The 27,151-nt window shown below is 47.6% G+C and overlaps 1 protein-coding gene across 2 annotated transcripts in view; it reads left to right on the forward strand.

The window, feature by feature from the left end:
- Positions 1-27,151, forward strand: part of SMC6 (structural maintenance of chromosomes 6) — a 1,026,872-nt gene that overhangs the window by 56,730 nt on the left and 942,991 nt on the right. For both annotated transcript variants that reach the window (XM_078647759.1, XM_078647758.1), the window contains exons 2-3: positions 17,736-17,893; positions 19,047-19,164. In XM_078647759.1, the coding sequence (XP_078503885.1) occupies positions 17,747-17,893; positions 19,047-19,164 (265 nt within the window). In that variant the 5' untranslated portion in view covers positions 17,736-17,746. The remainder of the gene's footprint in view (positions 1-17,735; positions 17,894-19,046; positions 19,165-27,151) is intronic.

Below are 27,151 nucleotides of genomic sequence, written 5' to 3' on the forward strand. Positions count from 1 at the left end.
ACTCCAGTTCTACTTATTGGATTTTTGTTGTTTTGGTCTTGTTTTATTCATTACATTATTCTCTATTTTCCTAAACTTGTATGGTGTATTTGTGTGATGTTCTCATTATGTTTCTGTGTGTGTTGCACAAATACTTTAAACATTGCCTCTTTAGGTAAACCTGACTACTTTGTGCCAAGCTACCAGAGGGTGAATACAAGTAATCTGTGTTAGTGTGTATTTAAGCTTACCTTGACTTGGATTGTGGTCCCTACTTGGACACAGTGCATACCTCTGTCAACTAAAGACCCACTTTCTAACAGTGTTTGTATTTTGTAATGGAATGTAGTATAAATTGTGTCTGTGTTATGTTTGGTTTTTGTGGACTAGTCATATGTGATATAAGTGTAGAATTTGGTTCTAAAGTACGGGGGAAGTTTATATTGAAGCGGAATGGGGTAGTGATGCATGTTGGAGAAGAGTGCATGTGGTGTGCGAGAGGACAGGAACAGGGATTATGAATGTTTGTAGTTGATTTGGTAGCATGACAAGGTAGTAATTGCGGTGGAAAGAAAGAAATGTTTGTTTTGGGTAAAAATAGCAGGGGATGTTGGAGGATGATATGAGAGAGGGAGTTGCTGCTGCTGGAATGTGGTCTGTTAGGAGTAAGTAGAGGGTACAGCTGTTCTTTGTATGGGAAAGGAGAGTGTGTTTGAAGGGATGTGTTTTTGTTGTTATGATGGTGATGTGTGTTTGTTTATGGAATAGGCCAGAGTAGTCATTTGTTTGAGAATAAAGGTGCCGTTTTGTGGCCATGGGTGTAGAAGGGTATGCAATTTTGTTTTTTGGCGTTTATTGGAAGTTTGAATTGTGGATTGAGTGTTTTATTGTCAATGAGTAGTGTGCATATGCTTTTTGCATTTACACCGACAGCCTTATGAAGTAAAAAGCTACTTGTAGAAAATGGGAAAGAAAAAGGAGGAAATCAAATTAGGAGGAAGATAAACTAGCCTATAAAATGGCTTTCAGAGTATACTTTAAAAAATGCAGCACCGCAAGAAGATCCCATTTAGGGGTTGGAATCAGTGAAGTTCAAGATTCTTAAAGATTTTATTAACCCTAGGGTAAATAAATAATCCAACTATTCATGTGACTCAAAGGTTTTGTGATGATCTTGCAAATCACTTCCATCCAAAGATCGATAAAATCTACTGCTCTTTTAGCAATGAGGAGGAATTAAGAGCTGTACCGTGTAACTTTGAGTTTCTAGATGTAATCTCTTCCCCATTGGAAGTTTTTAATGCTATCACTCCAGAGCAAGCCCAGGCCCTACTAGTACACATAAAATCAGGCTCTCCTCTTGACCAGGCCCCCCCTTACATCATTTCAGCTCTGCCCCCTGCCCTAGCGGCACCGATTACTGAAGTCTGTAACCTATCACTAACCACAGCCTACTTCCCTCAGAAATGGAAGAAGGGTTGAGTCAGACCCATACTGAAAAAATCCTGACCTGCAGAACTACAGACCCATAACACTACTTCCTTTTTCCCCCATAATTATGGAAGCATTAGTTAATAAGCACTTAACAGAATTTCTTGAACTGAACTGAACAATTTACTTGACCCTTCCCAGTCAGGCTTCTGTTCGTCACATAGTACAGAATCCGCTCTAACTGAAGTAACAGATACAATTAAGATGGCCTCAGATAAGGGTACCCCAACCATTTTGATTCTCCTAGACCTGTCGGCAGCGTTTGACATCATCGAATCCTAGTGCAAAGGTTACGAGAGAAAGGCGTCAGCAGAATAGCGCTAAAATGGTTTGAAAGCTTTCTCTCGACAAGAACACATTTAGTCCAATTAAATTCGTTTACATCTCAAACCTCGATTATGGACAAAGGGGTCCCAGAGGGTTCCATTCTAAGCCCCACTCTATTTAACATTTATTTGTCATCCCTGGCCACTATCATTAGAACCTGTGGCTTTGAGACCATTTCATATGCGGATGATACACATTGATAATAACCATTGACCCAGACCCCGTTATGTCTAGAGAAAAATGTAAAAAGTACATGTTAAAAATGGCTGCTTGGATGACTGCAAATTTTCTGCAGCTCAACACAAGCAAAACTCAGAATCTTCTATTCCAAAAGGCGGACGAGTTTACGTCTACTGATTGGTGGCCTTCTGAGCTGGGTGGACCTCCAAACCCAAACAAATGGGTGAAAAATCTCGGAGTCATATTGGATGACATACTCTCCATGGATGAACATGTGAAAAGCATCTCTGGCACATGCTTAGGCCTGATACGAATGCTCAGAAAGGTATTCCCATGGATTACTCTCTCAGCAAGAAAATCTCTGATTCAAGCACTACTACTCAGTAGACTGGACTATGGCAATTCCCTACTGGTAGGGATAAGGGAAGGTCTACTCTCAAGTCTACAGGTAGTGCAGAACACAGCTGCTCGCTTAGCCCTTAATCGGCCCCCTCGGACACCATCTGAACTCCTCTTGTGACTGCTCCACTGGCTGCCCATAAGGAAACGGGCAGTGTTTAAGCTTCTGTGTCTGGTCTTTAAAACACTATAGGGGAAGGGTCCAGGCTACTTAAAAAAGAAGCTAAAATCGCATATTCCTTCCCAACAACTTGGATATAGCGACCAGAGGTTTCTGTGCCCCTTGAGAATAAACAAAATTAGAATGGGCGGACGCTCGTTTCCTTATCTGGCTCCCTGTCATTGGAAAAAACTGCCGGCCCATATTCGCTCCTGCACAGTTAAAAAAAAATATCTTAAAACCTGGCTGTTCAACCACTAACTAGCTGTCTCCCCGTCTGTTATTGTGGCGCCGAAAGATCCCCTTGTGTATGATTTGTTTTGCACTAGACAAAATAATAATAACAATATGTTTGTATATTTAATGATGTGGATGGGTTATGGTGGTATCTGGAAATGGAGTAAAGGTGTCAACCTGACAAATCCCCTGGATCAGTTCGTAGCTCAAAATGTCGACCTCTCGATAGCCTCAATTAGGATTGCTATAATATCTTCCGGTGATGATGTGAGGGAAGGGAAGGAAGGGAACAGCAGGGTGGGAGACCTACAAGGAAAAAAAACCAACACCAGTGTTTCCTATTTTTATAACAAATACTGTATCATTGTAGTATACACTGTACCTTAAAAGTAAAATTCAATTTGAGCCTCTAGGGTATGCAGGATGGGAGGTATTATGGGCTTTCCCAGATTCTTTTGTGATGCTTTTCTGTAATAATACAATATTAGGGGAATAATGTTATTTTATACTTATCTATAAATATTGAAGAATGGCAAACATCAGAAGCGATTTATAATGGATACCCTCTACACCCTCCAAAGAATATGACACACCTAACGTCATAGGGGAAGAGTATACCAGGAACTCTAATGTAGGACGCCTGTTAAAACGGTATAAATGAATTGACCACTTCAACTGATACCAGCACTTATTATTTGAATAGCGCATTAAAGTCTTAAACTGGTTCCATCGACTTGTCAGTAATGCTAAGTCTTCTCCATATATATATATTCTTTTTAAGCGGACAGTGGCAGTGTCTGTTTGGGGGCTTACTCTTTATTGAAGGAGGTAGAAACGGTGGTAACATATGCCAGCTTGGCCCGTGTTGTGCATTTTTTAATTGTTAATACTGGTTTTTAATTTCTACATTTTAACTGTTGTTACTTGTTTTTAGGTTTCGCCTGGAGCACGGAGCGTTAGCTCCGCCTCCAGGAGAAATCTCTAGTCTTCAGTAAGGGACTCTTGGAATACGCCCTCTGTTCCATTGGCTAGCTCCATAAATGGAGGCTAGCCATTGGAACAGAGATCTGTCCGTCAAGGCCGGACCAGATTCGGGGGCGTTCCCGACATTTTTTCCCTCTCCACCCACTTCTGTTCGTCATTACGGTGGTGGGTGTGTGTTATTTTTTTTTTGGAGTCCGCCTGTTTTCTTCTTTTGCTAAGTGTCTGTTGTTGAAGTTGGCTGCAAGATTCGAGTTCCCACGAGGCGATCAAGTAAGGAGCATTTTGTTTAGAAATGTGCGTGAGCCGTGATCCTTCCCCCCTCCCGCCGTCCGTGTCCTCTCCCGCCCCCCTCCCGCCGTCCGTGTCCTCTCCCGCCGTCCGTGTCCTCTCCCGCCGTCCGTGTCCTCTCCCGCCGTTCCTGTCCTCTCCCGCCGTTCCTGTCCTCTCCCGCCGTTCCTGTCCTCTCCCGCCCCCCTCCCGCCGTCCGTGTCCTCTCCCGCCCCCCTCCCGCCGTCCGTGTCCTCTCCCGCCCCCCTCCCGCCGTCCGTGTCCTCTCCCGCCCCCCTCCCGCCGTCCGTGTCCTCTCCCGTGCTTGTTTCCAGGCTGAGGCGGACTGAACCCTGACTCCGGCTGACGCTCGTTACCTAGTGTTTGTTTACCTGTGATTCAACATGCCGCCACCAACCCATTCCTTTGACTAGAGCCATCCCAGGCCTGCCCCTTCCTCACTGTCTCAGCCTGTGTTTACCTCTCCCTTCCTCCCTGCCCGGGGGCCCTCCTCAGTCCTGTCTTTGCACACCTCTGTCACACGCTCTGTTTCCCGTCCTCGGCCAATCCTTGATTCCACTGCCCTGCCAATTCTGTCTCTGACAAACCCTGTCCTCCTCCAGTGATCCTCCGTGGCCTTTCCGCCTGTCCAAGGTCGCTCTCTTACACCATCCGAGTCTGTCTGTCCACGTCAAATCCAAGTTTGTCTGTTCACGTCTCTGCCCAGCAATTTCCACCCTCCCTTTGAAACGGTGTGTCAGACCCTTCCCCCTATGCTATTTACATATCTGGGGTGCAAAACCAGTACCCTTTTTCCTAGATTCCTGTCAGCCCATGCTCGCCCCCTCCCCCTCTCCACTGTCTTGCTCGGACCCTTGACCCCTCCATCTGAGGTGATCTGTCTACCCCACCAGACTCTCTCCTGCCCATGGATTCCCTCTGCCAGGTTTGCCCCGGACTGCCCACCGCCAAACTACCTCCTCTCAACCCCCCCCCCTCTTTGTCTCCTGCCCTCCAGCGGTCGTTGTCATTTCAGTTATATTTGGTTGAGAAGCGGAATATTTTGCATATTACCCTCAGACTGATGGCTGCCAGTCGGAGAGTGTGTGTGTTGGGGGAGGAAGGATGTTCTACGGGAGATAGGGGAGTGGAGGTGCAGATGTCAAAACAAATGGCTAGCATGTTGAGAGCAGAAAGGGGCAAACGGCCTACGGCTGCTGCCTCTTCCTGGCACCTCCCGATTTATTACCCCACCCTCTATCTATCATCAGGGGAGCTCGGCCGCAGGAAGGATGCACTGGAGTCAGAAAAAAACAGAAGGCGCATCGAAGCCCCGAGTCGAGAAGTCGCAGGCTCTTCCACATCCGAGGGAACCAGTGCATCCTGTGAGAGTTGAGTCCCCTCCACTCAGCCCCTCCTCGGTCACTGCCCTTAAAGTACCTCAGCGGAACCTGTAGCACCCCCATTAAACCCCTCCCTTCATCTTCCTCACACCTCCGGCCGTCTCAAGGCAACGACTCCCCTGCCCCCCTCGCCCAATAAACAGCTCATTTTCTTTCCGCCAACGATCAAGCAGATTTAGGGCCTGCCCTGCATCACGCAGTAGTCTACAGCGAACTCCGCGGGTGTCCGTGGGTTTAATAAGTAGCATTTCAAATATAAATGCTGCCAAAAAGTGAGGGTGTGCTGCGCATAAAATACGTGTGCCTCTGCATTCTAGTCCAGTCCTTTGCCAATTGCAAGCGTCAACCAAACGTACTTTTACACAATCGCCCGCCCGCTAATTAAGGCTGAACACTGGGCTGACTAAGGGACGGGTGTGGCGAGGATGCCAGGCAACCAATGAGCTCACAGGTTCCGTCAGATGCTTTGGAGAGGGGAAACTGACTGCCGTGTACTAAGCACTGGGTCCAGGCCGAGTAGCAATTTAAAACGAAAAGTGTAAACAGGTCCTTATGGGGGCCCTATAATAAGGTGTACCAGATTTTCAGAAGCAAAATCCGAGACAGGCCAGACATACAAGTAGGACTAAAGTCTTTAGTCTAACTTATATATGTGGCCGTATCCCGTTTTTTTGTTTTTTTTTTGCGCATCCTTGTGTAAGTGTGTGAGCATACACACAACAGCGTGTAAATAAATGTGTGTATGTGTAAACACACACAATTACTACCCTATGTTTACATATTGCAATAGCAGACCCTCCACCCTCCTCCACCCCGCTCTCTTTTGCGAACAGGCAGTAACCTCCTCCTTTGATGCCTGGCAGAAACATGGATTATTATTTCAGACTTCAGAGGCGCCCCAAAAGAAAACATACTTTAAATGTAGGTTTACAGGGTGACATGACCTTTATACCGGGACAAGTATTTAAAATCAACAGAAGTGCTGCGACACCGGGACAGACCTTTGAAAACCGGGACTGCCTGAGGAAATCCGGTACGTCTGGTCACCCTACCTATAATCATGTTCTTAACTTTACAGACTAAACACTAGTTAATTCCTGAACAATTAATGCAAACACGTTCAGGTAATACAAGTCCGTTGTTTAGTTTCCTAAGAATGTTAGTTATGACTTTGATGTTATGTTTCTGTAGTGTTTATGTGATGCATCATTACTCTTGTATGGTAATTACTTTGAAATGAGTCGTATCCAGGCGTTTATAGGGGGTAGCGATCGAGAGCTCTAGAGTGGAGGCCGAAAGCAGTGCAAGTTTCTCACAGTGCCTGTCAGTGGGTCAAAAATGTGTTAAGAACAAAGGCTCTTCCAATCCTTGGCCTCTCTGCTGAGCGCACAGGGAAATGGTCATATGTGCCTGTTGGAACTACATTCTTTGCAAATTTGTGTGAAGGAAGTATACAGTGGCCAACATATTGACAAAGGGAAAGTAAAGGAAAATGCGTTACTTGCAGGTGAGATAAGTAATAAGTTCCTTCTTTAATATGTGAAAACTTGTTGTTGCTCGGCAGCAACCGTGTTTTCAAACGTAAGCAAGTATGTGTGTCTAAGAAGTCAACGTGAGATGGGGCTTTCAGTAGGATGCGTCCACGGGAGGCACAAAGTCCTTCTTTCGTTTCCATGGTCAGAAGAAACAGCATCAGTCAGCACTGAAACTGGTGACGCCTTTGTACTGCATCGCTCTTCCAATCGGTTTACGTCATCAGCAGGCGCGTCGGCCGGAGCCAGGACTCCCGATGACTGTTTCCGCAATGGAATCGAACAGGGACGAAGCAGAGCGCTGTATTGCCATAGCGTTAACTGCCATCCAGAACGGGCATCAAGACAAGGCGCTGCGTTTCCTAGAGAAGGCTGAGCGGTTGTTTCCAAGAAGGCCCGCAGTGAGTGAGAACGGGGGTCCAAAGGGTCTGTGCTGGCCTAGCCTTTGCACCATCTCCTCGTACAGCTGTTACAAGTACAGCACTTGCCTCCCTGCCTGGAGGATAATAATAATAATTATTATTATTATTATTACCCCTCCTTCTCCATATCACCCCTCCTTCTCACCCTGCTTCTGTGTCTGCATCCACCATCTCTGTACTGTTCACCTTCCTGCCTACACCACCTCCCCTCCGGCTTCACTCCCTGTACAAGGCCAGCTTCCTCTAGCACCCTCCTGGTGGTCTAGTCCACCTCCGTGCCTATTTCACTCTGCTCGCACTGCCACCCACACTCCTGTGCCACCACCCTCTTTCCAGTCTGTGCCATTTATATTTTCTCTTTACCACCCTCCTGGCAGTACCTCCACCTCTAGTGCTTGTGCCAGCCTTCATACCTACTATAAACCCCTGTCTCTTACTTGTGCCACCCTTCATTCGCACTATATGCCCGCCTGTTACTTGTGCCACAATTCTTGGCCATATGACCCTGCTCTACTGTGTCTGTTACACCCTGCAACCTGTCAATCCACCCAGCCGTCATTCCCTTTGTGACCTTGCACCCATCCCTTCTGCCAATTTTCATCCCTCAACCGCACTATTCGCTAAACCACTGCCACCCTCTGCCATGACCCCCTTTAGCCCCTCCTCCCTTTTAAAGATGTTCATTGTTTGTATTTGTTTGCACCCTCACATTGTCACAACTGCGCCCACCTGTCAGTTCACCCTCTGCAGGGAGACCCAGCTCTGTTAAAGTGCAGCACTGATGAAGATAATTAATCTTAATTTCGAATGACGGAGTTCTGTGACGTCGCCTTCATGAAAACATATCTAGCTAGAAGTTGGAGTGAGGAAATCCCAGTTTCTCTTTAGAATATATGCATATTTTGTGAGCCCCTGGCTACTTTAGGTGGAGTTTTACTTTTACATGCAGTTTTGCAGTGCCCCCAGCCGCTGAAAAGTGTCGGCCTTTTGGGTTAGGGAAGTTGCAGAGTGATTCATATAGCCTGCTCGTGTGTTCTTGAATGAATCGTTGTCTCAAGCCTTGCTCTCATCCGTTTTATTTTTAATTCATGTGTGTTGTGCAAAGGTTCTGTAAAATTGCTACATAAACTGTTTTCATGTCTTCAAATCTTGACTAAGGAAAAAAAATTGCCAATTACTGGATGTTGCAACAGTGAATGTGTGCAAGCTCTGTTGGTACTTGCATTAGTCACAGAAAGTTTTTTTTGTCTCCTGAACTAAGTGAGCAAGTCATCCAGATGCCTTTGGGTATGAAATGGGCAATGATGAGGTTTTTTTTTCCAAAATGATTTAACATGTTCAGAAGGCAGGAAGGTCAGAAAGATGACTTTGCTCCTTTTGAGTGCGCTGTAGAAAAGTTTTGGCCTTTTTATTAGTTTTTGGGTCGCTCGCTTAATTTATAAATCCCTGGTAACACTTTCTTTAGTAGGGAATGGTGGTCACTGAAATGAGGATAAGTGTAAGGCATAAACGTCTATTATGCATGTTTATGGTGTGACGACATAAAGCTCTTGGTCTACAGCTGGGTTAAACCACAAGGCAGGCAGCCGAGTGGTTTGTATGTATTATAAGTTTATTTGAGGACAGTTTAAACCGCTTTATTTTTTTTAACAGGGAAATGTTTATTGAAAATGTAAGCAAAAAAGTGTGGCATTTGATTTCTTTTGTGCGTGTAGTGTGGGGCTCTGTGTGTGTGTAGTGTGGGGCTCTGTGTGTGTGTAGTGTGGGGCTCTGTGTGTGTGTAGTGTGGGGCTCTGTGTGTGTAGTGTGGGGCTCTGTGTGTGTAGTGTGGGGCTCTGTGTGTGTAGTGTGGGGCTCTGTGTGTGTAGTGTGGGGCTCTGTGTGTGTAGTGTGGGGCTCTGTGTGTGTAGTGTGGGGCTCTGTGTGTGTAGTGTGGGGCTCTGTGTGTGTAGTGTGGGGCTCTGTGTCTGTAGTGTGGGGCTCTGTGTCTGTAGTGTGGGGCTCTGTGTCTGTAGTGTGGGGCTCTGTGTCTGTAGTGTGGGGCTCTGTGTGTAGTGTGGGGCTCTGTGTGTAGTGTGGGGCTCTGTGTGTGTAGTGTGGGGGGCTCTGTGTGTGTGTGTGGGGGGCTCTGTGTGTGTGTGTGGGGGGCTCTGTGTGTGTGTGTGGGGGGCTCTGTGTGTGTGTGGCTCTGTGTGTGTGTGGGGGGCTCTGTGTGTGTGTGTGGGGGGCTCTGTGTGTGTGTGGGGGGCTCTGTGTGTGTGTGGGGGGCTCTGTGTGTGTGGGGGGCTCTGTGTGTGTGTGGGGGGCTCTGTGTGTGTGTGGGGGGCTCTGTGTGTGTGTGGGGGGCTCTGTGTGTGTGTGGGGGGCTCTGTGTGTGGGGGGGGACTGTGTGTGTGTGGGGGGGGGACTGTGTGTGTGTGGGGGGGACTGTGTGTGTGGGGGGGACTGTGTGTGTGGGGGGCTCGGTGTGTGTGTGTGGGGGGCTCGGTGTGTGTGTGTGGGGGGCTCGGTGTGTGTGTGTGTGTGGGTCTGTGTGTGTGGGGGGGCTCTGTGTGTGTGGGGGGGCTCTGTGTGTGTGTGGGGGGCTCTGTGTGTGTGGGGGGCTCTGTGTGTGTGGGGGGCTCTGTGTGTGTGGGGGGCTGTGTGTGTGGGGCTCTGTGTGTGTGGGGGGGCTCTGTGTGTGTGGGGGGGGGCTCTGTGTGTGGGGGGGGGCTCTGTGTGTGTGTGGGGGGGGGCTCTGTGTGTGTGGGGGGGGGCTCTGTGTGTGTGGGGCTCTGTGTGTGTGGGGCTCTGTGTGTGCGGGGCTCTGTGTGTGTGGGGCTCTGTGTGTGTGGGGCTCTGTGTGTGTGGGGCTCTGTGTGTGTGGGGCTCTGTGTGTGTGGGGCTCTGTGTGTGTGGGGCTCTGTGTGTGGGGGGCTCTGTGTGTGGGGGGCTCTGTGTGTGTGTGGGGCTCTGTGTGTGTGTGGGGCTCTGTGTGTGGGGGGGCTCTGTGTGTGTGTGTGGGGCTCTGTGTGTGGGGGGGCTCTGTGTGTGTGTGTGTGGGGCTCTGTGTGTGGGGGGGCTCTGTGTGTGTGTGGGGGGGGACTGTGTGTGTGTGGGGGGGGACTGTGTGTGTGGGGGGGGACTGTGTGTGTGTGGGGGGGGGACTGTGTGTGTGGGGGGGGACTGTGTGTGTGTGGGGGGCTCGGTGTGTGTGTGTGGGGGGCTCGGTGTGTGTGTGTGTGTGGGTCTGTGTGTGTGGGGGGGCTCTGTGTGTGTGGGGGGGCTCTGTGTGTGTGGGGGGGCTCTGTGTGTGTGGGGGGGCTCTGTGTGTGTGGGGGGGCTCTGTGTGTGGGGGGCTCTGTGTGTGTGGGGGGCTCTGTGTGTGTGGGGGGCTCTGTGTGTGTGGGGGGGCTGTGTGTGTGTGGGGGGGCTCTGTGAGTGTGGGGCTCTGTGTGTGTGGGGGGGCTCTGTGTGTGTGGGGGGGGGCTCTGTGTGTGGGGGGGGGCTCTGTGTGTGGGGGGGGCTCTGTGTGTGTGTGGGGGGGGCTCTGTGTGTGTGTGGGGGGGCTCGGTGTGTGTGTGGGGGGGCTCGGTGTGTGTGTGTGTGTGTGGGGCTCGGTGTGTGTGTGTGTGTGTGGGGCTCTGTGTGTGTGTGTGTGTGTGGGGGGCTCTGTGTGTGTGTGTGTGGGGCTCTGTGTGGGTGTGGCTCTGTGTGGGTGGCTCTGTGTGTGTGGGGCTCTGTGTGGGTGGCTCTGTGTGTGTGTGTGGGGCTCTGTGTGTGTGGGGCTCTGTGTGTGTGGGGCTCTGTGTGTGTGGGGCTCTGTGTGTGTGGGGCTCTGTGTGTGTGGGGCTCTGTGTGTGTGGGGCTCTGTGTGTGTGGGGCTCTGTGTGTGGGGGGGCTCTGTGTGTGGTGGGGCTCTGTGTGTGTGTGGGGCTCTGTGTGTGGGGGGGCTCTGTGTGTGTGTGTGTGGGGCTCTGTGTGTGGGGGGGCTCTGTGTGTGTGTGGGGGGCCAAGGGAGACAATGACCCTGTCCACCTGACAATCTCACAGGTCCACAAAAAGTTGCTTTTGCTTGCTGTCCTGCCCCCCTCGTTTCTTGTGTTTGCTGTCCTGCCCCCCGTTGCTTGTGCTCGCTGTCCTGCCCCCCTTGCTGTCCTCCCCCCTCATTGCTTGTGCTTGCTCCCCTGCCCCCCGTTGCTTGTGCTCGCTGTCCTGCCCCCCTTGCTGTCCAGCCGTTGCTTGTGCTTGCTCCCCTGCCCCTGTTGCTCGTGCTTGCGGTCCTCCCCCCTCAGTGCTTGTTCCCCTGTCCCTTGTTGCTTGTGCTCGCTGTCCTGCCCCCCTTGCTGTCCTGCCATTGCTCGTGCTTGCTCCCCTGCCCCCCCCCTTGCTCGTGCTTGCTGTCCTGCCCCCTCGTTGCTTGTGCTTGCTCTCCTGCCCTGCTATTGGCATTGTAAATGACAATGCCATTTATTTATGTTTAATAAAAACAAAAACCATAAATAAAAATGTCATGAGCAATGTCAATAGCTCTAACTTTTGTAAAGGCGAAACCATTGCATTGTAAATGCTTGTTATTCTCTTGTTTGGCTAATCTCTTGTCCCCTCTACTACATACCCACCCGTTTGATCTTCACTCCCCCCCCCCCCCCGGTCTGCTGTGGCTGCTGTGCCGTTTGTGCAGAGGACGGGGCCAGATAATTACATCACCTCCGCTCACTTCTCCTCACTTCCGCTGAGACCACGGAAGTTAGCAGTCCAGTTTGCCGGCTTGGCGTCTATTTTAGTGGCATGCAGGTGCGGATGCGCGCGCGCCCAAGGCAAGCCGGTGCCCGCCTGTCTGCGGACGGCTGGGGCTAGGGGCCAGAACCCCTGGCTGTTTGGGAGCAAAACAACGCCTAACACACTCTATGGAGCACCTACATGAGCTATGCCAACCGATTTCTGACATCTGCAAGCACAACCTTGTCATGGTTGCAGCACTTCTAAACTGCACCCACTGTACATATAAAGCACACACTTTCAAGGTAGAACAAGGGGCTAGGCTTGAGATAAACGCAATGCTCATTAACTGCAGATCCCTTAGCAAGCACAAGTACGAAATTCATGACTGCATAGGGCGTAGCGTATTACTGACGCTCTGGACTGCACAGCACCCCGGTCTAATAAGGTGTCCACAAAAAAACGTAAATCGGCCCCTGGTTTGGGGAAGAACTCAGGACTGCCAAAACAAGCTGCAAGCGCCTTGAAAGACGATGGAGGAAAGATTTCTCCGCCCTTGTGGAAGAGGAATACGAAAGCTGTATTAAGTCATATCACTCGCTCATTAAGAAGGCAAAGTCAGCCTATTTTAAGGTGAGAATCCAAACAGCCGAAAATTACACTAAGGAGCTTTTTAAGGTTTTTAAAGAAATGTCCTCCTTGGCATTGGTTGCTCCTCCCGTTGTGGGATCTGAGACATCCTGCAATCGGATGGCAGAGTATTTTGCGGCACAGGTAGAACAGATCTATTCCTCTTTCCCCGGCTCTGCTCATGCTAGCGTGGAAGGGAAGGGGGAACAAGGGGATGTTCCTATAATTCAAGGTCTCCATGGATTTTTTGGTGCCAGCACCGGATACTCTTAAAAAGAAAGCGAGCACTATCAAATCAGGATCACCCAGGGATCCTGGGACCCCTAGGGTGCTTAGAGGGAGTTTGGAAACATTAGAGCCATTTATTAGACATCTTATTTGCATGTCTTTTAGCGCAGGAGTTGTTCCTAACAGATGGAAGGAGGCAGTGGAGCTTCCTTTGCAAAAGAAGCCCCATATTAATATGGAGCAATTAGACAACCTGCAATCCATCTCTCTACTTCCTTATTTTGCTAAGGTAGCGGAGAAGATTGTGAATATACAGTCGACAGAGCACATCTGCAAGAAAAACCTCCTCCACCCCTCTGTCTGGTTTTCGCGCCCTCCAATGAGTCGGCACTACTGCTTTCCACCGAGATCATTCGGAAATACGTGGACGACGGACAAACAGCGGCACTAATTTTGCTAGTTCTAAGTGCAGCATTTGATACTGTCGCCCACCATACTTTGTTGCAAGCTTTAAAGAGAGGTGGTGTTATTGATGGGGCTCTGAAATGGCTGGAATCTTTTCTGACCGAGCGTAGCTTTCAAGTTATGCAAGGGGCCCACTACTCTAGGAACATCAAGCTGACTCAGGGGGTGCCTCAGGGCTCAACCCTGAGCCCGACTCGGTTTAATCTCTAGGTCGCCCCCCCCTCCGGCAAAAATAGCGGATACGTTTGGGATTAACGCCCTGTCTTATGCCGATGACACTCAGCTAGTGGTTTCCCTGACTCAGGCTCGGCCCGATGCGGCCGTTAACTTTATGTCGTGCCTGCAAGAACTGGCTGAGTGGATGGCACGTAATTGTCTTAAGCTTAACTGTACTAAGACCGAGGCACTGGTAATAGTGAAAGGTTCCGTCAGTCTGGTCATCGGCATGGTGGCCTCAGATGTTGGGCTCTACCCAGACACCGTGTGAACAAGCAAAAAACCTTTTGTATGGGTGGATAACAAACTGTCTTTCGACTATCACACCAGGCGGGTGATATGCACGTGTTTTGGCATCCTACGTGGTGTACGGAAGACCCTGGATACCCTCCCTATTGCATCCAGAAAGATCATGGTGCATGCCCTGGTGACCTCGCGCCTGGAATACTGCAATCTCCTGTATCTGGGTGCAACTGACAAGTGCATACGGAGATTGCAGAGTATCCAGAATGCAGCTGCAAGACTTGTTCTTATGTTACCTAGGAGAGCGTCTGTAAAGAAAGTGCTTGCCTCCCTGCATTGGCTTCCCATTAGGGAGAGAGTGAAGTTCAGGGCTATGTGTGTAAGCCACCGGATTTTACAGAAAAAGGGCCCTGTGTACTTACACAACCTTCTTACTCCCTATGCACCTACTCGACTGCTTAGGTAAAGTGGGAGAGGTAAGGTGCACATCCCTAAGATCAGGAAAGCTCGAATGGGTGGCCGCTCGTTTCGCTATATGACGGCCCAGATGTGGAATACCCTCCCTCAGAGTCTCCGGCTGGAGGAATCTGAATCCATCTTTCGCAAAGGTCTGAAGAACTTTCTATTTCCTGTAGGTTAATCTGGTGTGCCGTTAACTATTTCTGTTGTGGCTTTCCGGTCCTTTGGCTGCCACCTTAGCGCGGAGACACACTGGGTCAGTGTAACCAGGCGCTTTACAAACTCAATTAACATAACATAACCACCTCGATGCTTTATTCCTCACGGAAACTTGGGTGACTGGGGACTCTGCTCCTGAGTTAATGGAGGCCCTCCCTCAGGATTATGGTATCCTCAGACTGGATCGCCAGAGAAAACGTGGGGGAGGTATAGCCATAGTTTATAAATTATCTCTTAACTGCACTCTGGACAGGGCCAACATAGATAGTAGTGAAGCAGCCTTTTGTCAATCACAGTAGCTGGTAATCACACTGTAAAGAGCTTCTTGATCTATCTACTCTCTGGTCCTGCCACCAACTTCCCAGCTTAGTGGAGCAAATGATACAACCTGCACTACAATATACGAAAATGGTAGTCTTGGGGGATTTTAATTTACATTTTGATGACCTAACAAATAAGAAGCACAATCTCTATGTCAGGAACTAGATGCCCTGCAGCTAATAGTCAAATCCACTCTCCCTACACACCAACAAGGCCATTTATTAGACCCTATTTTTACTAACTGTGCAGCGTTAGCAATTGAACCCACTCTGGCAGTTCCATGATCCGACCATCATCTTGGTCCTTTCTCCATCCCGTTAGCTAATATCCTCCCTATAGCTACTTGAGGATATGTATTCCACATAGAAGGTGGTCCAGATTTATCCCTGCAAACTTCATGCATGCCCTCCAGCAGAATTGCCCTTCCCTGTGAAAGGATGTTAATGTGACTTGTTGCTCCATGGATAAGAGGGTTAAGGATGCCTTGGACTTGGTTGCACCCTGGGCTGCCAGTGCTCCGTGGAGGCGGACTAAATCCGCACCATGGTTCAATGAAGCACTAAGATCAGTTAAAAAAATCTTGTAAGTGCCTGGAGCGTATATAGAAGACTGACTACTCAGAGTACAATAAGACTACTTATAAACTTATTTAAAGTACTATCATTCCCTCATCACAAAAACCTGTGCCGCCTACTACAAGGAAATAATAGAACAGGCTGATAACTCTTCTAAAGAATTATTTGCCATTGTTAAAGATCTATCCTCACTGGTGAGAACTGAGACTCCGATGACCAGTTCATTTGAGTCGTGTAATGGAATTGCAGATTATTTTGCGGAGAAGGTAGCCAAAATATGATACCTTTCTGGACGAGGCTCATGATGGGAGGAGCTGCCAAGCTGAGAGGACCATTGGGGATGGGGCCACCTGCCTCTCTAAATTTGACCCACCCTCACTTTTAGATCTAAAAGCCATAGCCTCAAGTATTAAATCTGGCTCTCTAACTGATCCAACGACACCTAAGATCATGAAAGCGGGCCTGGAGATTTTATTGCCGTATATATGGCCACTTCCCGAGCTCTCCTTCTCCGAGGGTGTAGTCCCTAAATCTTGGAAACAGGCAGTTGTCCTCCCCTACTGAAAAAGCCTGGAGCTGACCCAAGTCAGCTGGAAAACCTGCACCCGATTTTCACTTCTGCCCTATTTCTCCTAAATAGCAGAAAAAGTGTTGAATCTAGAATTAGTCACAAATATGAACCAGCAAAACTTACTCCACCCCTCACAATTGGGCTTTAGAGTTACATACTCTACGGAGTCAGCGTTGCTCCTTGCAACTGAGTCTATACAAAGGCACGTGGATAAGGGGCAGGCCTTGGCTATTGTAGGCGTGTGAGGATCTGGATCATGACTCTTTTGTTGAATGGGAGCCAGTGGAGTTCTTGCAGGTGTTCCGAGCTGTGGGGGTGGCGGGGCATGTGGAGGACCCGTTCTGTATTATCCTGAGGAGTTCTGTGTGATGCCTGCATAGAAGGTGTATCCGTAGTCGAGTCTGCTGCTGATGAGCACCTGCCTCCTTTCTTCATTCCACCTGCTGAGAGGCTTTCTTTTCACTTGAACTAACTAGAGAATGAGTTTATCTAGGTTACAGGTCTTTACCGTTCATACCCTTGCATCAGTCCAGTTGGAGCATAGTGAAACACAATCTGACTTAAAGTATAACACAATGCACACCTATGTCATTCTGCTAATTTCGTTTGCCCATTATCAATTCAGAGTTAAACGTCTCCATTCTTAATAAACTGCTCATATCGGACTTGAAGTACTTGAGATGTTAAAAATGGAAGATGTCAACCCTTTTCTTGACTTGTTAATAATATACCCACTTCCAATTACTAAATGTAAAGATAAGAAAAAACTTGACTTACATAAGATAACCTAAGGAACACTTTGAGGTGCCCAAAGCCAACATCTTTGAAGGTCATGTCACTGTTGCATCACACATGTTATGATAATTTTGTAGGCAATAGCTATGTTGACATGACGTTCTGAAGTTGCCCACAAAATACAGAGTAACTTGAAAAGCCTAAACATTAAAGAGAGTCGGAAAGAATAGAATAGCTTTGCTCTTAAGAGTAGTATTTTACACTCTAAAAATGGTAAAACGTTCTCTTGGATATGGGGTGTTCTTGAGTACCTTATTTTGAGGTGTGTTAAATTAACATGACCCCTCCCTCACCAGGAAATGGCATGAGTATTCTTTAGGCTTTTGATTTTGTTAGCTAGTTCCTGTAAATGGAAAAGCAGCAATGCATTTGCCAGTATTGATAGAGCTAATGGTTCTGGCTATATGTGCTAACGTTGGCTTGCAGAAGCATTCGTTTGTGTGTGTGTGTGATATTTGTTAGCATCAGGGAGCTGACGGAGGGAGAGGAAAGATCTAAAATAGTCTCTCAATCATTGTAATATGTTCACTCCATTGAAGGCAGAAAGATACACCTAAAGATTAGCATTGGGGTAAAAGAAGTGTTCTTTGGCTAAGCCAAGATGTGATTGACAAGGTCTCAAGTAAATGGCTGAATGAGGCTGGTTTAGGAAAAAAAACAGCAGTTGAAAGTGATGATGCAAAGCCCACGGTATGTATTTTAGAGACAGTAGGTGTTTTAGACAGGTGCACTGTCAAACCAATATCCACAAAGTCTACATGAACAAGAGCTAATACTAGATATAGAGCTTGTTGTGCAGGTCATCAGTAGGTTAACTCAGCTGCTACCTTTCAGCGTGTTTCCTTGCTCTATTTCTGGAGTTTTGTTTTCTGTTACCTTGATAACACTGATTTTGTATTTTTCTTCAATTGCTCTTTCTTTTCTCCTTCAGATTTAGGATCAATGAAAAGAAAAGATTCCAGCCCTGTGGTAGGAGTGGGGCAGCAAAAGCGAGCCCGACAAGGAGCTGAAGATTCTGATGATGGGGCTGAGGAAGATGCTAGGCAGTCTCAAAACTATTTTGATGGCAGCCTTAATAACTCGCACTCGGTATGTTTTTTTCCCTTTTAATTTGTATAATGTCATACAGAATCAAGCAAAGCAGTCCATAATTTGTCACGTTATTTATGACGACAAAGGGTTTTTTAGCTGTAATCTGAGCCGTACAAGAGAGACCTTGATGAAAGTGGCGAATTCTGTTCAAATTCTCATTTGTTGACGAGTGATTCGTTGGAAGGTTTGCAGTCCTTGCAGTCTCAAGGACACAGTTTATTGCAATCTGTTTTCAGGCGTACACATGCAACCTAATTGTGCTTTGTAGGGTTTGGATTCATGGGTGTGGGTTGTGCCGATAGTGTTGGATTCTTTGCAGGCATTGTTCCTCCCCACTCTCATGCAGATTTCGGCACGACTGCCGCAAGTTCTCGTTTTTACTTCTTTGTGTGGAAGAATAGCATTCTAGTGAATTTTGAAGCTTCAATTTTTACAAGAGTGCTGATATTTATAACATTTTTTCCTACTTCTGTTTGTGCTTCTAGGTTTCCTGGTAGAAATTCTTATTCCCTGTCCCATGAATAACATGTTAACTGAATAAATATAGCATAAAAAAAACATTGAAAAGTCTAGTTACCCTGTATTAAATATTATCTATAAGGGATTGGTTTTAGTTTTGAGTGATAAAATATCTGCCACCCTCGTAAAGATTTTATTAGGCTTTCATAATCAAATACAGATTTAATGGCTTGGTTTGATTCCTGTTGTTCTTTCCTAATGCTTCATAGCATAGTCCAGTTTCGTCCTATTCAGAGGAGGAGGATCTTCAGAGATGTGGGTAATATGGAAATGTAATTTTTCGTCTTGTGGTGACTTTATTATTTCATATAGGCAAATATAGTGGTAAAGCTATATATTAATCAGCATTAAGGTCCTAGATTGTCTAATGGACTTCTGCTACCTTCTGCTTTACGAAGGTTGCCTGTATTGTTCTCTATCCAATCACGAGTCTGAATATGGAAGTATACATGGGTCTTAAGCTGAAAATATCTGTGTTTATGGTAGAGTGAAGGTCTGGCATAAAAGGTGAAATTTCCTTTGAGTTAGCATAATGAAGGATTCAGAAGGGCAGCACAAGCCACTAGACTAGATACTTTGCTAATAAGGCTCAGTTGCAATATTATGCTTAAACTTGTTTTTCTTTCTTTAGAGTACTGGTGAAGTTGGGATCATTGAAAGTATCTCACTCAAAAACTTCATGTGCCACTCCATGCTGGGACCCTTCCAGTTCGGACCAAACGTTAACTTTGTGGTTGGAAATAATGGAAGTAGGTTCTTGCCTTGTGTTTGTTCAGTTTTATCATTATAACATTGCCTCTAAAGCATGAATGCTGTATGTATCCTAAAAGGAGTCTTACAAGAATGCAATGGGTTGTAGTTTTGTTTCCACTTTAGTTATATCTCTAATTTATTAGGTATAGTAGTTGTTAGATTTGGGGGTCTCTAGTTGGCAGAGGTAGGTACCTTTGACCAAATAGGGACCCTTGCGTCTAGTCAGGGTAAGGGGGTACACTCCTAAAATAACCTGCTCACCCCCTTGGTAGCTTGGCACAAGCAGACAGGCTTATCTCAGAGGCAGTGTGTAAAGCATTTGTGAATACATACAGTAACCCAGTGACAACACTACAGATGGACACCACACAAGTTGTAGTATAAAAATAAGTATTTTTATATAGACTTAAAAAAAATCCACAATACTGTACTTTGAGAATGGTAGAATTAGCTTAGTTCTCTTAAAATGTAAAATGCGACACTTTGAGTTCAATGTACCTTAGGATGCGTAACGCTATACAGCAAAAGTGTTGCAGGAAAGGTGATGTGTCGGTTCCTTACACGCAAGAACGGTGATGCGTCAGTTCCCTACTGATGCGTAGGGGATGCGTCTGGTCTTTTCGGCGTGGGGAGGTGAAGCGTCGGTTTCTTACTGAGCTTCCGTGGCGATGCGGCCAGCAACGCCGTGATGCGATGAAGATCTGGTGCAATGAAACAAAAATGGTGTCTTCTCCTTGATGCGACACGATGCGTGCCTGCCCAACGGCCGTTCGGGGACTCAATGATTTTCCTGAGCCGCGACAGGCCCTGCGACACGCTTCCCAATTATGCGGCGACATCGATCCTCTTCTCCGGCGATGTGAGGCGCTTCAGCAACGATGCGACAGCTGCAGCGGCAACACGCTTTCCCAGTGATGCGACGACTGTGGCTGCGACACGCTTCTCCGATGATGCGGTGACATCTGGTGCGACGTCTATCCTCTTCTCCGGTGTTGCGAGGAGCTTTCGCGTTGTGAAGCGACAGCAGCAGTTCGGCGACATGCTTCTTCTTCGTGAGACGCTCTTCCAGCTTCTTGCGACACGCAGTGCCTCAGAAAGCCCAACACAACGGCAGGCACTTCCAAAGAAAACTTGGGGAGCTGGTGGGTGAAGTCTCTTGTCACTGATACTTCAGCAGGAGGCAAGCTCTTATCTCCAGCCCTTGGAGATACTTCACAAGACTGGATCAGGTTAGAAGTTCGATCATGCCTCCAAACGATAATAGCTACCTTAAACCCGGACAACACAACGCTGAACATTGGGTTCACCAAATTTGTCAGTAAAGCGTCAAAACTGTTGCAAGATACTAGAGCTGCTGAATCTCTCTTACATCAGCAGAGCGGCACTTTATCTACAGGTCCCATAACAGAACCTTCGACTGTTAATAATTACCGATCTGAATCTAACTTTTAGCTGAATTTTAACTGCTTACATTGTTTTAGCGAATTGAAAGAAAAAAGTTATGTAATTTTTATTGAGTTGTCTTTTTCACGAATGAACTGAACGCGTTTACATTGTAATGGTTTTAAGTAGCCAAACAATAAAGTATTAACCATACTCTTATTACCTTTGTTCTCTGAAGGCAGAGAAGCCTTTGCCTAGTCCAAACCAGTTCTGGTCAGTCCTGGAGTACTTTGTTGACAAGACTCCTTCTTTCCTTTCACAGTGCAGACCAGGGACCTCAGACGCACCACAGGAGGTGGAGCCAGCATTGTGGAGGGAAGGCACATCCCTATTCAGGTCCCAGGTGCAACTCCTCCCTCCCATCTGCATGCAGAGCTCTCTATTCAGCCCTGTGCTGACTCACACTGTCTCCTGGAATCCCCCAGCCCCTGTCACTCAAACTCCAGACAAGGAATCCACAACCTAGCAGAGGCAGGCTTGGCTATTTAGACAAGAAAATACCCACATTCTAAAAGTGGTATTTTCAAACACAGAATGCTAAAACCAACTTCACTAAAAGATGAATTTTATCATTCTGAGTTCAGGCCTACTAAACTCCAATTTCTACCTAGTTCCCCGAGTCAGTTAGGATTATAAGATGTAATAATCAATCTGCCCATTCTGGCCTGTGGGGAACAGGTGTACTTGCAATAATGCAAAACGAAAATGGCTGTAATTCACTATTGGGACATGCCACACACATCAGGGCTTGTCCTACCTTTTACCTACAATGCATCCTGCCCTCTGGCCTACCATAGGGGTGACTAATATGCAGAAAAGGGAAGGTTTAGGGACTGGTAAGTGGTTGAACTTTCCCAGTCAACATCGCAGTACCAGACTACACACAGGCTCTGCAATGACAGACCTGAGACACACTTTTACAGGCTGCTTCTGTGGGTGGCACAACCAGTGCTGCAAGCCCACCATGTCTGAACTGGGGTGGTGGAGTGAGCTATAGAGTGATGATGGATTAAACCCAGATCAGTTGACTAGGGGTGAGTGTTTGATTTGCTCAAGCGCTCCGTCCATCATCCCCTTTGGTATCACTTTGTTTGCCCTAAGTTGACAGGGTATGCCCAGACATGGGTCCCTTGCTCACTTTGCCACTGGATTCATGATAGCCTGTCTGATGAGGGTTATGAACCCGAAACCGGTCCCAGGATGCTTGTTTCCGGTCCAGGGAAGACATGTCTTGGCAGTTCGGGCTGGACTGTTCCCATGAGGCACAGCTTCAGACTGATTTGCATATGGCCATGTCGGAACTGGGGTGGTGGAGTGAGCTAAAGCATGATGATGGATTAAACCCAGATCAGTTGACTTGGGGTGAGTGTTTGATTTCCTCAAGCGCTCCATCCATCATCCCCTTTGGTATCGCAAGCCCACCAGCAGCATTTGGTTTACAAGCCCTGGGCACACTCAGTGCACTGTACTAGGGTCTGACAAGTAAACCAAGCCAACCAATCATGGAATTACTAATCCATACAGCAGTATTATACCTATAACGGTATTTTGAACATTTGTAATGCACAGATTACTACCTCATATATTTTGGTTCCTCACTAGTGCCATTTTTACCTGTATTTTGAACATTTGTAAATGCACAGATTGCTACCTCATATTTTTTGGTTTGACAACCAATGTCACTTTCGACTCTTGAGTTTTGACTCACGCAAATTGTTGTATCTGGATCCTATCTCTATATTCTATCAGTATTATACTTGCACTTGTATTCTGCACTACTCTGCACATTTCCGTAACCTACTCCCCTTTCCTACCTTCTCTCTCCTGTTATGCACAGACTGCTACCTCATACTTAATATACACCTAATGTAACCTACTTATATTCCTACTTTCTCTCTCCTGTTATGCACAGACTACTACCTCATACTTAATATACTTCTAATGTATCCTGCACTATTGCACAGTTATACAACCTGCATCCATTTTCACTCTTCTCTCTAAGGCACCGACTACTATCCCATATATCTTTGGTTGCACACGAGTTTCACCTCTGCCCCCTAGGGCCACTCTTGATCCATATATCTCTGGTTGATCACTAGTGTCACTTCTGCCCCTTAGGGTCACTTTTGATCCGTGTAACTTGATACTTGCATCTGTACCCTTTCCCAGTATTTTATTTCACTTTTGTACATTGTAATGCCGTATATATTTGCTTTACTTTGTAATATCATATGTATTTGCTATACTGTAATAACGTATGTATTTGCTATACTGCACACTCGTATATTCTGGTTATGCTGATTGATCACTAGTGCCACTTTTGTACTCTATAACCTACTGTATGTATATGTTTCTCTGCACACTCTTACATTTGGGCTATGCTGATTGATCACTAGTACTACTCTTGCACTGCGTAACCTACTGTATGTATTTGTTTCTCCTGCACAAGTGTACCACTACACTGCACTCCCCCATTCCCTCCTAAACCATCATCGCAACATGGATCCGATTGGCAATCACACATATAAAATCAACTACCCACCATCACTCACCAAAAAAGCCGCTAAACGCTTTAAACACAACTTCCTTAGGTCACACCCTGAAACCCCCTTTGCTGACACCTACTTCTCACCGGTCACTGGATCCCTGAACACTGATATCATATTCCATACCACACGCAGAGCTCAATGGAGAAAAGCGTTCCTCACCCTACTCACCGTCTCCTCCACCAGGAAATCCGCTCACAGCCTAACTCTCTCCATCACACCATCCCAACTCTTTCCAGGCAGAGCCACTATCACCATTTACAATAACGGGATTGTCCTAGCTCAATCCACAGACAGGAACCTGGAACTGCTAGATAACCTGTTCCCCTTCAAAAAGCACCTCTCCCAATCGCGGTCCAACACTCATATCCCCTCCAGTCCCACCAACCATGACCTCACAGCCACATACTCCTCAATCAGGGACACACCTACCACCCCTGATCGCCCATCTCCCACCCACAACCCCTCTAGCCCAGTTCAGCACCATGCAGTTGTAACACACGCTTCAAACACAGACACAGATCGCTCCCCCTCTTACACCACTCACACCCCCACCCCTTTTAACAACCCCCAGACCTCCACGCATACCATAAACACTCCTCTCACACCTACAGCGGGCATCATCACTACGCTCACCCCTAACAGCACAGCTCTCACACACAACACACCTAACCTAGTCCAGCATCAGAACAACACGCACTGCGGCAAATCCCCCCCTTCATCCCCCCCCATTCTCAGTCCCCATTACCCTCTAACTAACCACGCAGAACACACCTCCTCTCTTAATTTAAATCCCCCTCCCCACAACAGGACCATCCCCTATCCCATTTCCCTTCCTACTCTCAGCCCCCATTAACTTGCCTGCTCCTCCACCACGACTATCAGTCTCCCAGCCTACACCCTGACCCCCTCGCCTACCACCAATGCCCTCACTCATACCACCAACCTCCTCCCTACCTCATCCACACCCCTCCCGCCCAAAACATCTCTCCTCCCGAACACCTTCCCGTACACCAACACAACGCATACCTCCTCGAACACCAGCCCACGCTCCCACCTGCACACGAATTCCCTGGTCAGCCATTCACCTCTGACTGCCGCCCCCACCTCCACCACCTACCCCACGATGGACTACATCATGGCCACCCTTACTCAGATCAAAGAAGACATACACAACATCAAGGAACTACTCGCCACCCACCCCATACACCCTGCACCCACCTCCCCTCTCAACTTGTCCCCTACCCCTCCAGCTGACTCCCTCACTCAACACGCCCCAAACCGGGCGTCAATTACTGCCCATAGGCGCAGCAATTGCCCTCGTCCCCCTCGTCGTCCCTACAACCCCTCACACAACTACACCTCCCCGCCCAACTGGTCCCCTCGTCCCCCTCGTCGTCCCTACAACCCCTCACACAACTACACCTCCCCGCCCAACGGGTCCCCCACCCTTCCGACTAACTCTCTCACTCAACTCTCCCCCAACCTGACCTCACTCCCAGCTAGCAATCGCAACAACCGCCCTCGTCGCACCCACAACTCTACTTCTGACCGCGACACACTCACCCTTCTCCGCTCCTATGACCCAGCCCCCCAAAATAACACAACCACCCCACACCTCAACATTCCCACGATACACTCAAATCCCCTTAGACCCCCCACACTAAACAGCAGATTCTTCATCCCCAATAACCTTAGAAAAGTCCCTCTCTCTCTAGAACCGTCTACCACTCTCAACACACCTCGTCTCAAATGCACTCTCCTCAACTGTAGATCGGCCGCGAAACACTCTGCCGCTATTGCTGATCTCCTCTTATCAATGGACCTTGACCTAATCATCTTGACCGAAACCTGGCTAACTGAATCTTCGACACCTATAATGGACATTCTGGTTCCTCCCAACTACCACATTATCAGGCTAGACAGAGCAGGCAAATTAGGTGGTGGAATCGCATGCATCTACAGGAATAACCTCTCTGTTCAGAAAGTCACTTCTACCTCCCTACCATCCCCAACAACTTGGGAATACATCTGCCTTGACATTATCAGTGAGGGCAAACCGATATGCTCTCTTCACAGCATCTACCACCCACCCAGGGACAACTTCACCTTTTCCCAACAAATCATGGATATGATCTCAACCAATTCCGGATGGCAGCTCACCCAAATATACCATGGTGACTTCAACCTCCACTGGAATGATTGCAAGGACGCGGTGGTAAATAGTCTTAAAAACTTCCTCGATGCCCTCAACCTCACCCAAATATGCAACAGCCCGACCCACGAGAAAGGTTCTATCCTCGACCTGATCATCTCCAAAGAGGAATCTATCCAACTCGACTCCATCCAACCCTGTGACTGGTCAGATCATCATACTGTCACATTCTTTATCAATGAAAAAGTTAAAGTTAACCCGGCTCAAGTATCCAAACCCAAAGTCTGGAAAAGAGACATGAAAAAACTCAACCCAGGCTCTCTACCCCCTAACAGGTGCAATCTCCTACTGCCACTGACAGGCGATACGGACGTTCAAACACTGACGGACCATTATCTCAACGCTATGACCTCTATAATTAATGAGGCTGCTCCTATGCAGCTAAAAAGAGCCTCTACTAAAATCTCTAATCCATGGTACGATGGGAGACTCAATGAAGATAGACGAGACATGCGAATGGCAGAGCGTACCTGGAGATCAGCTCCCTCGGCAATGCACCTAAAAGATCTGAAGAAAAAGAGAAACGCCTACTTCAGGAAATAAAACGCTCAAAATCAGACTTCTTCAGTCAGGCTTCCGAGCAGGGCACAGTACAGAAACGGCTATGACTCACATAATTGACGACGCACTTCAAATGCTAGACGAAAACGACACCTGCCTCCTCATCCTCCTTGATCTCTCCTCAGCATTTGATACCGTTAAACATGAGCATCTACTTGAGCTCCTAAACACAAGAATGGGCTTATCTGGAACTGTTCTCAAGTGGTTCACCTCCTTTCTTCACAACAGGTCGCAGAAATTCAAGAGCAACAACCTGATGTCTTCGCCAATACCCGTAACGCTAGGTGTCCCCCAAGGATCCTCTCTATCCCTAACTCTGTTCAACCTAGTCATGGAACCGCTCACCACCTTGCTACAAGCATCCAATGTACACTTTCACATGTACGCAGATGATACCCAACTTTATCTCAAATTACAGTCCCCCAAGGACATCTTGCTCCTGAACTCAACGATCAGATGCACCCAATCCTGGCTGGCAGATAATCATCTCAAACTCAATGCCCTGAAAACAGAGTTCCTTCTGATCTCACCTCCAGCGAAGGTCTCCACCACTCAAATTTGGCTTAAAGACCTAACCGCACTCAATGTCCAACCCACCATCGTGGGCTCAGCAAATCCCTAGGCATAACACTCGACACCAATTTGAACATGCAGCAACATATCAGCAAGGCAACAAAGGGAGCAAACTTCCAGATCAACACTCTGAGGAAACTTAAACCCTACCTCCCAGCCAAAGACTTCCAAACCGCAGTACAAGCACTAGTCATCCCTCGAATTGAATACGGCAGCATCGCCCTCTGTGGACTCCCCCTAACTACAACCGCACCCCTAAGAGCTTCTCTAAACGCTGCAGCGAGACTCATCACTGGGTCAAAAAAACACTCCCATATTACCCCTGACTTGAAATCCCTGAATTGGCTGCCATTTGAAGCTAGAATACATCTGAAAATCGCCTGCATGACACACAAGGCGGTAGATCTAAACTCACCCGGATACCTCGCTCAGAAACTGACAATCTCTGGAGGAGCTAGAAACACCAGAGGCACAAACAATCTTCTGTTGAAACCTCGAAGATTCCGGAAGGAAAAAACATATAAGCGCTCCTTCTCGGGAATGGCGCCTAGGATCTGGAACTCTCTCCCGCCCGAAACCAGGCTTATCTCTTCCACCACACTCTTTAAAAATGAAGTAAAAGCTATCCTCATGGGTAAATACACC

The sequence above is a fragment of the Lissotriton helveticus genome, chromosome 6, assembly GCF_964261635.1.
Source record: "Lissotriton helveticus chromosome 6, aLisHel1.1, whole genome shotgun sequence".
Classification (NCBI taxonomy): domain Eukaryota; kingdom Metazoa; phylum Chordata; class Amphibia; order Caudata; family Salamandridae; genus Lissotriton; species Lissotriton helveticus.